Source organism: Tribolium castaneum, chromosome 6, assembly GCF_031307605.1.
Source record: "Tribolium castaneum strain GA2 chromosome 6, icTriCast1.1, whole genome shotgun sequence".
In the NCBI taxonomy this organism is placed as follows: domain Eukaryota; kingdom Metazoa; phylum Arthropoda; class Insecta; order Coleoptera; family Tenebrionidae; genus Tribolium; species Tribolium castaneum.
In genome coordinates, this window is record NC_087399.1 from 7,480,154 (window position 1) to 7,493,630 (window position 13,477).

The window sequence follows — 13,477 nt, forward strand, 5'->3', positions numbered from 1 at the left end:
TTATTATTTTTTATGTTGGATTTAATTTTGGAAGTTTTTTTTTAGAAAAAGTTTTTATTTAAAAGATGCCCTAAGCAGTAAAAAATTATGTTTTTCTATCAGAGAATATTTTTGCTTACAAATTATGATTTTAAAATATATAAAAGCTGATATAAATTTTAAAATCCTAATTTGTTAGCGAAAATATTCTCCTCTGATAGAAAAACATAATTTTTTTCTTTTTAGTGCATCTTTTAAATAGAAACTTAAAAAAACATTTTTTTTAATTTTTTCAATTATTGTTTTTTAGTCCGTATTTATTCTAAACGTCTTTTACTCTGAGAGTTAGTTTCCCCATATTATTGTAACACCATTATTTTAATAATTTGTGCAAACTTGTTTAGTGGTATGTGTTAGAAAACAGCTGTTAGCATTAAAAAAACATCCTAACTTCTGTGCTGTATCTATACTCTATCGTTCAACATAAATGAATTAAAAAAATAGCGACATTGGTTTAACGAAACAATGAAAATGATCAGGTATTAATATATTGCCCAATGACCAAGATACCGTTAATGTTGGTATAAGTTACGGTATGTACACATCGAAAACCTATTTGTAAAATTTCAAAACCCCATTTAACCCTTTTAGGGGGTAATTAACTATAAAGAACTGAATTGTCACGCAGATTACGTAAGTATGCAAAATTTCAATTCATTGGGTCAACGGGAACCCCTTCAAATTTGGCCCCAAATATGTGAAACAGACAGACAGACAACAAAGCAAGTTAAATAAAACCTTTTACAAGTACACGATTTCAACAAAAATAATAGGTAGGTATCGGTACTTTTACTTTTAAATTCAACGACCCAAATTATGGAACAAAGGTAAAACAAAACTGTCCTTGAAAAAATTGCCAAGATTAACTTCAGCCAAAGACTGAAAATGGGAACGAAAAGCTGGGCCAACGTCCAAAAACCGCAAAAATAAACAATGGACGCATAGAATTAATTAATGCTTTTTAAATGATAATTTAATTGCTCATTGAATTCAATTTTGCCAGCTTTGGGTTAAAAACTTGTACCACATCGTTTTAGTCACTTAATCCACCCTCGGCGTGTCCTTAAAAATTGAGTACAAGCCAAATTAACTCGCAGTTTACATCTATTTTAGCACCGATATTAATTATCATAACTTTTTCACGACATTCCATTTAAGTCCAGGCCATTGTTAGCGAAATAAATTATAAGGAACACCCTCGAACGACCCACAATTCTAATTAGTCGCAATTAATCAAGCTGTCTAAATCATTTGTCACGACTTGGTACAATTTAAATCTCTTTCATACACCTAGAAGTAATGGTCAATCACTTTCGTAACGGAATGCATTTCAACCTAGTTTTTTGTCGTGAAACTCGCCAACAAAAACCGATCATGAATAATTAATTAGCCAGTCGGGAAATTAATGACACAGGAAGCATTTCTCCGCGAGTAAAAAGCGACTTATCGACAGGATTATTGTAAAGGATGTCCAGCGACTCCGGTCGACCGGAGCCAAAAAATCACCTGTTGCTAAACTCACCCAGTGTTTTCGTTACTGACGAGCTGCTCCAGCATCTGTATCTTCAGCATTTTGAAGATGCACGTCACATCGTCACAACAACAAGCTTCCAGCACGCGTTTTCTTTCACGAAATTAAAAAAACTCGCGCTTTACAAACAACAAACCGCCCACAATTCACCGCAGCCAACAACTGTGCTACTGCCGCCTGCGATTCCCTCCTGCTACAACACCAAGACCATCGATCATGATAAAACTATCTTCCTGACGTCGGCGCTCTCTCTTCGACACCCAGCGCCGCTGCCACGAGCAAAAGAGACGCAACGAAAGCAATGTATTGACACTCATTGAATGCGGGGCACGCGCATATGCGTACACAAATCTTCATTTTTCGAATTTAATTCGATGAAAATATTTCAGCAGGATTCTCGAATTCAGCAGGAAACGTCATATAAACACCTCCTGAAGAATTTGCATGTCAAAGGTAATTAACCTTTGGTTACCTAATAAAAACATCGCTCGTAAATTCTTGATCAAACACACGGTGCAATCAAGTTTTTCTCGATTTTTTTTTTCGATAAAAAGCGCAATTGTTTCGTCCTGTGTTAGTCACGGAGGATGCAGGATATCCTACCAGTGATCCTCTTGAATCAATTAACAAATGAAAGGGGTGCGTATTGTTGATTTTTGACGCGTAAAAACCACTCTCACAGCAAACTTTCGACTCAAGCGAGCGTAAAATTAAATTTTTTGATAATTGCAACGTAATGAAATGTTTTGACGTTGCTGTAATGAAGCAGAAACAAACCGGAAAAAATCCGGAGATAAAACTATTAACTCTCGACCCACAAACTCACGCTGATGCTTAAATATTCATAAGAATTAATTGTCTAGTCGAATTTTGATTCGAAAAACACTTTTTTCAAACTTCTCGATTTTATGACCCGATATAAAAGCAGCGAAAGTTATGGGTGACTGAATTTTTCATAAAATGCCCAGTTTTATTCAAAAATGAAAGGAAAATCGAGCGAAATTTCAATAAACGTTCGATAAGGTTGGAAGTTGATACAAGATAACCAAGAATTTCATATGTGAGAATATCAAACGGTGAGGCCGTTTAATCTGAATTTCATGATTATTTTACCTGAAATTCTCTTATCGTCCGACTCCAAACAAATTTATCGTGAACAAATATTGAATTTAAAAAAATTAATCTGTAAACACATTAGCACATTAATTAATTTAAATCGAAGAGAAAGCTTGCCAGGATTCCGGCCAAACTATTTGACTAACAAAAATTGTTACGATTTTGCCGTAACTTTGAAATTATTAGCTACTGTTGCAAAACTATAAAAGCGCCAACGTCGCATTTTCTCTCAAAATTAGCTCACTTCAAAAAAATTATAGCTAATGTAATTTATACTTCAAATGAGAGATTAATAACTATTTCACAATTTTATTAATCTTTATAGTTTTAAAACAGCTAGTGTATTTTTTTGACCAAAAATTAAAATTTTTTCCCCTGTTTTTATTAAACTAGAATGAAAAAATTACCAAGCGTTTATTCAGCAATTATTGCGCCTATTTCTTAAAAAAAAGCCAATAAATCACAGAATTATGTCAAAAATGACAAGTTCTGATGATTTAAAAACACGTTCATAAACCAAAAATCAACATTTTCTTTTCTTTTCGAAAATGACCAAAAAATTACCATTTCTGAGTGTTTGTTTAGCAAAAATTTAATTATTGTGCAAAATTTCTTAAAAAGTTAGCCAATAAATTACAGAATTATGTCAAAAAAATTATTTTTACAAGTTCTGATGATTTAAACACGTTTTTAGACCAAAAATCAAGTTTTTCTTCCTGTTTTTAATAAACTAGAATAAAAAAATCACCAAATTTGGTCGAAAATGACCAAAAAATTACATTTTCAAAGTGTTTATTTAGCAAAAATTTAATTATTGTGCAAAATTTCTTAAAAAGTTAGCCAATAAATCACAGAATTATGTTAAAAAAAAACATTATTTTTACAAGTTATGATGATTTAAACACGTTCTTAGACCAAAAATCAACATTTTCTTTCTGTTTTTATTAAACTAAAATAAAAAAATAACCAAATTTGGTCGAAAATGACCAAATAATTACCTTTTCTAAGTGTTTATTTAGCAAAAATTTAATTATTGTGCAAAATTTCTTAAAAAAGTTAGCCAATAAATCACAGAGTTATGTCAAAAAAAACATTATTTTTACAAGTTCTGATGATTTAAACACGTTTTTAGACCAAAAATCAAGTTTTTCTTCCTGTTTTTAATAAACTAGAATAAAAAAATCACCAAATTTGGTCGAAAATGACCAAAAAATTACATTTTCTAAGTGTTTATTTAGCAAAAATTTAATTATTGTGCAAAATTTCTTAAAAAAGTTAGCCAATAAATCACAGAGTTATGTCAAAAAAAACATTATTTTTACAAGTTCTGATGATTTAAACACGTTTTTAGACCAAAAATCAAGTTTTTCTTCCTGTTTTTAATAAACTAGAATAAAAAAATCACCAAATTTGGTCGAAAATGACCAAAAAATTACATTTTCTAAGTGTTTATTTAGCAAAAATTTAATTATTGTGCAAAATTTCTTAAAAAGTTAGCCAATAAATCACAGAGTTATGTCAAAAAAGACATTATTTTTACAAGTTCTGAAGATTTAAACACGTTCTTAGACCAAAAATCAACATTGTCTTTCTGTCAAAAATGACCAAAAAGTACCTTTTCTAAGTGTTTATTCAGCGAAACCTCAATTATTGCGCAAAATTTCTTAAAAAGTTAGCCAATAAATTACAGAATTATGTCAAAAAAACATTATTTTTACAACTTTTTAGACTAAAAATCAAGTTTTTCTTCCTGTTTTTAATAAACTAGAACAAAAAAAATGACCAAAAAATTACCTTTTCTAAGTGTTTATTTAGCAAAAATTTAATTATTGTACAATATTTCTTAAAAAGTTAACCAATAAGTCACAGAATTTTGTCAAAAAAAACATTATTTTTACAAGTTCTGAGGATTTAAACACGTTTTTAGACCAAACATCAAGTTTTTCTATTTTTATTAGACTAGAACAAAAAAAACACCAAATTTGGTCGAAAATGACCAAAATTTACTTTTTCAAAGTGCTTATTCAACAAAAATTCAATAATTGCGCAAAATTTCTTAAAGAATTAGCCAATAAATGACAGAATTATGTCAAAAAAGACATTATTTTTGCAAGTTCTGAGGATTTAAACACGTTCTTAGACCAAAAATCAACATTTTCTTTCTGTTTTTCTTAAACTAGAATAAAAAAATCACCGAATTTGGTCGAAAATGACCAAAAAATTACGTTTTCTAAGTGTTAATTCAGTGAAACCTCAATTATTGCGAAAAATTTCTTAAAAAGTTAGCCAATAAATTACAGAATTATGTCAAAAAAGACATTATTTTTCCAAGTTCTGAGGATTTAAACACGCTTTTAGACCAAAAATCAAGTTTTTCTCCCTGTTTTTATTAAACTAGAACAAAAAAATAACCAAATTTGGTCAAAAATGACCAAAAAGTACCTTTTCTAAGTGTTAATTCAGCGAAACCTCAATTATTGCACAATTTTTTTTAAAAAGTTAGCCAATAAATTACAGTATTATGTCAAGAAAAAAACATTGTTTTTACAAGTTCTGAGGATTTAAACACGTTTTTAGACCAAAAATAAAGTTTTTCTTCCTGTTTTTATTAAACTAGAACAAAAAAATAACCAAATTTTGTCGAAAATTACCTTTTTTAAGTGTTTATTTAGCAACAATTTAATTATTGCGCAAAATTTCTTAAAAAGTTATCCAATAAATCACAGAATTATGTCAAAAAAAAACATTATTTTTACAAGTTCTGAGGATTTAAACACGTTTTTAGACCAAAAATAAAGTTTTTCTTCCTGTTTTTATTAAACTAGAACAAAAAAATAACCAAATTTGGTCAAAAATGACCAAAATTTACTTTTTCAAAGTGCTTATTCAACAAAAATTCAATAATTGCGCAAATTTTCTTAAAAAATTAGCCAATAAATCACAGAATTATGTCAAAAAAGACATTATTTTTGCAAGTTCTGAGGATTTAAACACGTTCTTAGACCAAAAATCAACATTTTCTTTCTGTTTTTCTTAAACTAGAATAAAACAATCACCGAATTTGGTCGAAAATGACCAAAAAATTATCTTTTCTAAGTGTTTATTTAGCAAAAATTTAATTATTGTGCAAAATTTCTTAAAAAGTTAGCCAATTAATCACAGAGTTATGTCAAAAAAAACATTATTTTTACAAGTTCTGAGGATTTAAACACGTTTTTAGACCAAACATCAAGTTTTTCTATTTTTATTAGACTAGAACAAAAAAAAACACCAAATTTGGTCGAAAATGACCAAAATTTACTTTTTCAAAGTGCTTATTCAACAAAAATTCAATAATTGCGCAAAATTTCTTAAAAAATTAGCCACTAAATCACAGAATTATGTCAAAAAAGACATTATTTTTGCAAGTTCTGAGGATTTAAACACGTTCTTAGACCAAAAATCAACATTTTCTTTCTGTTTTTCTTAAACTAGAAAAAAAAATCACCGAATTTGGTCGAAAATGACCAAAAAATTGCCTTTTCTAAGTGTTTATTTAGCAAAAATTCAATTATTGTGCAAAATTTTAAAAAAAGAAATCACAGAATTATGTCAAAAATGACATTATTATTGCAAATTCTGAAAATTTAAACACGGTTTTTAGACCAAAAAACATGTTTTTCTTCCTGTTTTTATTAAACAAGAACCAAAAAATCGCTAAATTTGGTCGAAAATGACCAAAAATTTACCTTTTCTAAGTGTTTACTTAGCAAAAACTCAATTATTGCGCAAAATGTCTTAAAAAGTTAGCCAATAAATTACAGAATTATCTCAAAAATGACATTATTTCTGGAAGATCTGAAGATTTAAACTCGTTTCTACGAACGCAAAAATCACCAAAATTGGTTAAAAATGACCAAAAATTTACCTTTTCTAAGCGTTTATTTAAAATTAGAGAACCAGTTTTTTGTTGATTAAATCACTGTTTACTTGTGTTTTCCAATTCCTGATTGACCATTTAGTTAGCCACGGTAGTGATTTTAGAAAAAGTTTATCACAATTGATTAATCACGAATTATAATTCGAAAATTTAACTGCGATTAAAAAACGTAAACAGCCCACGCAAATTAATTGATATTGAATTATTTTGAATAAATAAATAAAATTATGGTCAGCTGTATCATTACTGTGTTACATAACTTGAGTGGGGATAAATACAAATCAATTAAACCGATGCAAAAATAGCATATGACCGAATTGAAATTAATCTAAATAAATATGAATCCGGCTCGAAAATTAACCAGCGATAAGCTTTAAGTGTAAACATTGAAAAATGCCACAAAATGACCCTTTATCATCTCAAACTGCAATAATTCATGTACAAACACGTTGTTTAGTTCGATTTGAAAATAATCAGAAAGAATGTGTGGACTTTCGTAAACCGAAATTATTTAAAGGTCGCCACTTATCTTCGTGTGAGAACAACTTTAATCTGTAGTGAAAGTAGAAAAAATAAAACCGGTAAAAACATGAAATATATCTTCAAGAACAAACGTCAAATTGTTCAAATTAATTTCAAGGCATTTTTCATGTTTCGTAACACCCATTTCGTGCACTCGACGCATTCATCCATTTTCGTCCCCATTTTTCATCCGCCCCTGACTATTTATAATCATCTGCCGACTTCAAAATTTAGCATAAAATCAATCACATTAAATCTGATATCGAGTCGAGTAATGTAGATATGTGCCTAATTATTATTTGCCAACGGGCCGGATATCATACGCCAAATTAATTTAGACAACAATAAAGCTCGATAAATTGCTGATGTAATGAGGTTTGACGGCTCTATAGGGCCTGTATGGTTCATTTAGTAGACGAACTAGGAAAACTGTCGGTGTGGATTACCTGTAAGGAGTTTATTGTTTCGATTAATAGTGACGGAGGTACAATAGGTCTCAAGAGATCGCGGATTATGCTGGTATTTAACGTAAACGGCGTGTTTGCTTAAATACACGCTAGCGTAGTGCATAAAGAGGGTTAGGTAAACTGCAAGGAAATGAGAAGATTAGCAACAACTACCAAAACTGACAAAATAAAATAAATGATCCAAACCATTATTTTTCGGAGTAGAATTTCTTTTTATTTAAATAAGACATACTCTGACAAAATAAGGTCACAATTTTTTTAAAATGTCGCTAGAATGTCTTTTTGGTTGAAAAGTGAGCCGATAAATTGGTTTGTCCCCTTCAATGAATCGCCCAGTAGAAGGAGCTATTTCAGAAAAAGTGGAAACAAAGCATCAACTCTATAAATCTGTACTGTTTTACCAACGTATCACTTTTTCTCAATTTTGGTGAATCTTAGAAATAATTAAAGACCTTTATTTAAATCCGTTTGGAATTGTTCAAAAACATGGTGAATTGTAGATCATGTAAAGAATTTTTAGAAAATACTCTTGACAATTTAAGATAAGAAGCCTGTGGGCGAAAATTGATTTTTAGAATGTGAAGTTTTGTACAGAAATAATGCTAACGAATCACCTAAGAAAATTCCGAACAAAACAGAAAAAAAAATTCAAAAAGAATTTGGAGAATAGAAAGAAATCTAAAATAATTTCGAGTAGAGTTTAAACAATAATTGTACAGAAACAATCAAGAGAACATGTTTTAAAAGAGTTTAGAAAAGATTTATAGCTGGATTTATAAACCAATCTATCTAGAAACGTCTTAAAAAATAAAAAAAAAAATAGAATCATACAAGAAGACTAGAGAAGGGTAAAAAACAATGCTTAAGAGTTGTCTTAAAAAAAAGTACAGTCTAGAAGAGAACCTTTTTAAATAGTCTACAAAATAATTAATTGGGAAAGAATTTATGAGAAAATCTGGGGATGAATGTAGAAAATAATCTAAAAGTCTCACTTTCAGATCTAGAGATGTCTTCACAAAAAAATCAGAGATGAATTTTAAGATAAATTTAGAGATGAGTAAGAAAATAATAATCTGAAAAAAATTTAAGCGAGACTATAGACTAATTTTTAGATAAAGCACAGTAGAACCTTAAAGAAAATTTGGAGAATGTAGAAAAAAGTAAGTGTTTCTAAAAGAATTTTCAACAAAATCTAGAAAATAATTGTAAACAATCTATAGCACAAATTCACAATTTACAAAAGGATCTAAGAATGAATTTATAAAAAGATCTAAAGAAAAAAATTCTGATCGAAACCAAAAAATGAAGAAAAAAGTACAACCCAAAAGAGAAAAAACGTTTACAAATATTCTTAAATAGTCACAAAATAATTGTAGAAAAATTTATGAAAAAATCTGATGTAGAAAATAATCTAAAATGTCTCACTTTCAGATCTAGAGACCAATTTACAAAAGAATTTGAGAAGGATCTTATGACAAATTTAGAAACAGTAGAAAAATACTGCTAATAAATAATTTGGAAAATCCTAACTGGTATTTTAAAAGAATTTTGAAGAGAAGAATGCAATATAAAAGATAATTTGGAGGATGTAAAAAATGTAGAAGAAATGTTTATAAAATTCAAGTAATTTAGAAAACAATTGTTGTGAAAAGCATTAGGAATTTATGAGAAAATCTGGAGATGGATGTAGAAAATAATCTAAAGAGCTCCCCTTTCACAATTAGAGACGTCTATACAAAAAAAAATTACAGACGAATTTAAAAAAAAAACAAGTGGAGGTTAAAAAATATAGTTAAAAAATAATCTAAAAAAAATTAACATATAGAAACAAAATGAAGACTTTATAAAAGTACGGTCAAGAAAATAATTGTAAAGAATCTAGAGAAGAATTTACAAAAGGATCTAAGGGTGGTTTTATATAAAGATCTAAAGAAGAATCGCGATTTCAGATCTAGAGAGGATTTTACAAAAGAATTTGAGAAAAATCTTACAAAAAATCCAGAGAACAGAAAAATAATGTAAAAAATAAACTGGAAAAATTCTCACCAAAACTTTTTAAAAAAATTAAAGGAAAAAGTACAATCTAAAAGAAAATTTGGAGTATGTAAAAAAATTAAAAAGAAATCCCGAAGAAATGTCTATAAAATAATTTTAAATAATCCAGAAAATAATTGTTGTAAAGAACATTTGGAAAAGAAATTATGAAAAAATCTGGAGGTGGATGTAGAAAATATCTAAAGACTCCCTCTTTCTGATCTAGACACATTTTTACAAAAAAAAATCACAAAAATTCCAAAAATGGAAAATAATCTGAAAGAAGTTCAAACGGAACTATGGAGGAATTTTCAGACAAAGCGAACTAGCATTTTAAAGAGAATCTGGAAAATGTAGAAACAGATAGTAGTGTATATAAAAATTTTTGAGTAAAATCTAGAAAACAATTGTAACAAAATTGAAAAAAGAATCACAAAAAAAATTAGAAAAAACCAAGAAAAGACTTAATAGAATTGTTAAAAAATTATCAAGAAAAATTCTAGATAACACCATAAAATAATCTAAAAAAAGAAGAAAAGAATTTCGAATACAATCTACAAAATAATTGTAATGAAAAATGTAGAAAAGAACGAATCAAAAGATGCTTTTATAAAATAATTTAAAAAATAAATTAAATTTTAGATCTAAAAACGGCTTTAGAAAAGAGTACAGGAAGAATAAACCTAAAAAATTTTAAACGAAAGTAGAAAAGAATTTTCAAAAGCCGCACGAGACGAGAATTTGGAGAATATTTATGTATCTATTAATTTATTTACGTTGAGTTTTATTGTTATTAGTAGTTTGTTTAGGTACTTTTTAACGCTTGTTATATCGATTCGTATTTATATAATTAATAATCGTAATGTTTACCAATCAATAGCTACTAACACTCCAACGTATGTTTTGCAGCCTTGGCCCTACTTATTTTTGAAAAAAATTCAACCACCTTTGTAATAAACGCCGATATGAACGATACACATATTTCAGTTATAGAAAATCAGCAATTGCTGGTATTTATTGCACCCATTGGTTCGCAAACCGCTGGATGGGCGCGTCGCGTCCTCCAGTACGTCCAAGTACTGTCGCAATCGCGCGATTTGCATGTTTATTGCAGGAATTGTACTACAAATTTTCGATTTGCATCTTTAATGAACCCAAGGGGATGGTAATGGCTTTCGTAAACAAACATCCACTGTACATTTATGGTACAATTTTGTCAACTTTTTTCCATATAACTGTTTTAGCGTCACCACCACGCCCGCCCGCCGCAAACTTTCTACCATTCGTCCTCTATTTGCATGTCTAATAAAAGGTACCGCCGTGGAAATAATACAGTGGCTGTTCTGGAATTTCTGCATCGTTACGTAAAACACTGGAATCGCGGCGAGAAAAATTCCTGAAATTACGGGGATCGCGGACAGGATAGGAAATCGCTTTAATTTATAAGGAAATTCCTAATAATTAATTCGGATTGAGGTGGGATTTTGTTCAGGTTGGTGTCACTGTGATTTATGGAGGCTCGACGACGGAATTATCACTGGTTTATCTGCGCGATTTTTTAATAGGCGTTATTTATAACTTATTGATTTCTAAACAGATTCATTTGCATGAAGTATTGCCGACATTAGCGAAATTAAAAACGGGACAAAACTGCGCGGTTCAAGAGAGAAAAAATTAATTAGACAAGCAGGATTTTTTCTTATTATGTGGTAAATTAACACGCTGTGAGAATCCCATAACGACCAATTAATCCAAGGAAAATCGCTCGTACATTTTTATTATTTCAACTATGCGACTTTCCTTTCATAAATTAACCATTTGTTAATCTGGAACTAGATTATGGCTATGTATGGAGGCTAATTAAGAGATTGGATTGTAAATTTTTAGTCTGGAACGCCCTTGGTCGACTACAAATCGAGCAAGCTTTAGTCAGATTATTTTGTTTTACGAGCTGGCTGTAATGTAAATAAAATAATAATTTGTCCTACCTGATAATATTACAGTTTACATTTAATTACATTTTAATTTAATCCTTTCGGTTTATACGCGAACATTTGCATTGCATTATTCAAATAAGCATAAAAATATGTAAAACAAATTACGGCTTGTAAATAGCAATGGAAAGTGAAGTGGCCAAGTGCTAACAGGATGCGTCTGTTATTTGCGCCCTTTATTTGCCCAACAACCCCCGCAATTAGCCGGTCTTTGTCTAACATTACACCTAATACAATAATCCATTGTTAATTGAACATTATGGCAACAGTATTAAGGCCGTGTAATGTTATCCATACCCAAGTATGGATATTGGATCCGCGAACTAAGATGTGCTGCAGCTTCGCTGTAACAACCCCCGAACCAGCAATTACCATAAAGCATGACACACACTTCTGGGAACTCCTCAACCCTCCCCCAATTGATTAAACCAACCCCATCACCGTCCCCGGACTAATCAAAGCCGACATTCGTCAAACGGAAATTACCCGGACTCGTACATGTGCAAACATTTCCGGTGACGTGGCTAATTGGTGATCTCTCACTATTTCATAAATCAGAAAATTGTGTACTCACACCGAGAGGGTTGTTTATCCGGGTCAGAGAATTCCTTACCTGGAAAAAAAAAGATGAGAAAATAATTAGAGGTATTATCTCGTGGATTTAATTATAGAAGAGTAATTTTTTTCAGACTACCGATTAACTTTATTATAGTAATCTTTTTAATGGTCGCAATAAAAAATTATGTGGGCACACGATAGCATTAAGGGTGTTCGCACACACAGTGCAAGAACCTCTTAAATCAGATCAGCGTGAAAGATTCCTATCGCTGGTTTTACTAAATTCGTCCATTAAAAATTTTATGGAAGCTCACGAATTATAGGGTCTGAGGACGGCGCCAAGGCCGGAATGAACACTTGGGGCCTCCACAAATATTTTACAAACAAATAAATTCCTTTCAGCATCAGCATTGTTTCAAAAATTTTATTCCAGCACTTTGTAATTACGTTTAAAATCAGCAAAATTTTTCAGTAATCTTTTACGAAGTGAATTATCTCAAATTATAACCAATTTTCCCCTAAGAATAGAATGTCAATTCCATAAAATTTAATTAAGCCTGAAGGACGTTTACATTTAAAACGAAATGCTATACAACTATGACCAGTTGAAAATGTAATTTAGTTATTGCAAATGCAATCTAACAAAGAATAAAAGCACAATTTTTTTGATCTTGCTAATTTGCAAAAAAAGAAATATAAATTAAAATATACAACTCTGTAAAAAAATCGAATACTGATAAATATTTATTTCAAATGATAAAATTAAAATTCCAGGACAATTTCAGAAAACGTCTAAAAAATCAGCTTTATCCATACTTTTTAGCCATATATAAAGAAGAGTATAGTAATGTATATAAAAAATTACAATTAATTGTCGTTTAAATTTAAAACTATAGGCTATACAATGTACATTTATGATCAATTGAAAATGTAATTTAGTTAATGCAATAGACCAAAAACAAAAACACATTTTTTAAATCTTACTAATTTCCAAAAAAAAGGAATATAAATTAAAATATGCAGGTCTGTAAAAAGTTCGAATACTAATAAATATTTATTTTAAACAATAAAATTTCAATTCCAGGACATTTTCAAAAAGCGTCTACAAAAATCAGCTGTATCCATACTTTTTAGCCAGCCTGTATAAAGAAGAGTATAGTAATGTATTTAAAAAATTACAATTAATTAACAATCTTTATTATGTATTTTAATTATATTATTTATTATTTACATTTATGACCAAATGAAAATGTTATTTAGTTAATGCAATCGAACAAAAAATAAGAACACATTTTTT

At 29.5% G+C, this 13,477-nt stretch overlaps 1 protein-coding gene across 3 annotated transcripts in view; it reads right to left on the bottom strand.

Annotated features, from left to right (window-relative positions):
• Positions 1–13,477, bottom strand: part of RapGAP1 (Rap GTPase activating protein 1) — a 162,921-nt gene that overhangs the window by 106,652 nt on the left and 42,792 nt on the right. The window contains exon 1 of one of the 3 annotated variants that reach the window (XM_008198452.3): positions 1,562–1,774. The exons of the other annotated variants lie outside the window; for them this stretch is intronic. Coding sequence (XP_008196674.1) covers positions 1,562–1,611 — 50 coding nt within the window. The 5' untranslated portion in view covers positions 1,612–1,774. Of the gene's footprint in view, positions 1–1,561; positions 1,775–13,477 lie in introns of those variants that run through there. 3 annotated transcript variants of the gene reach the window in all.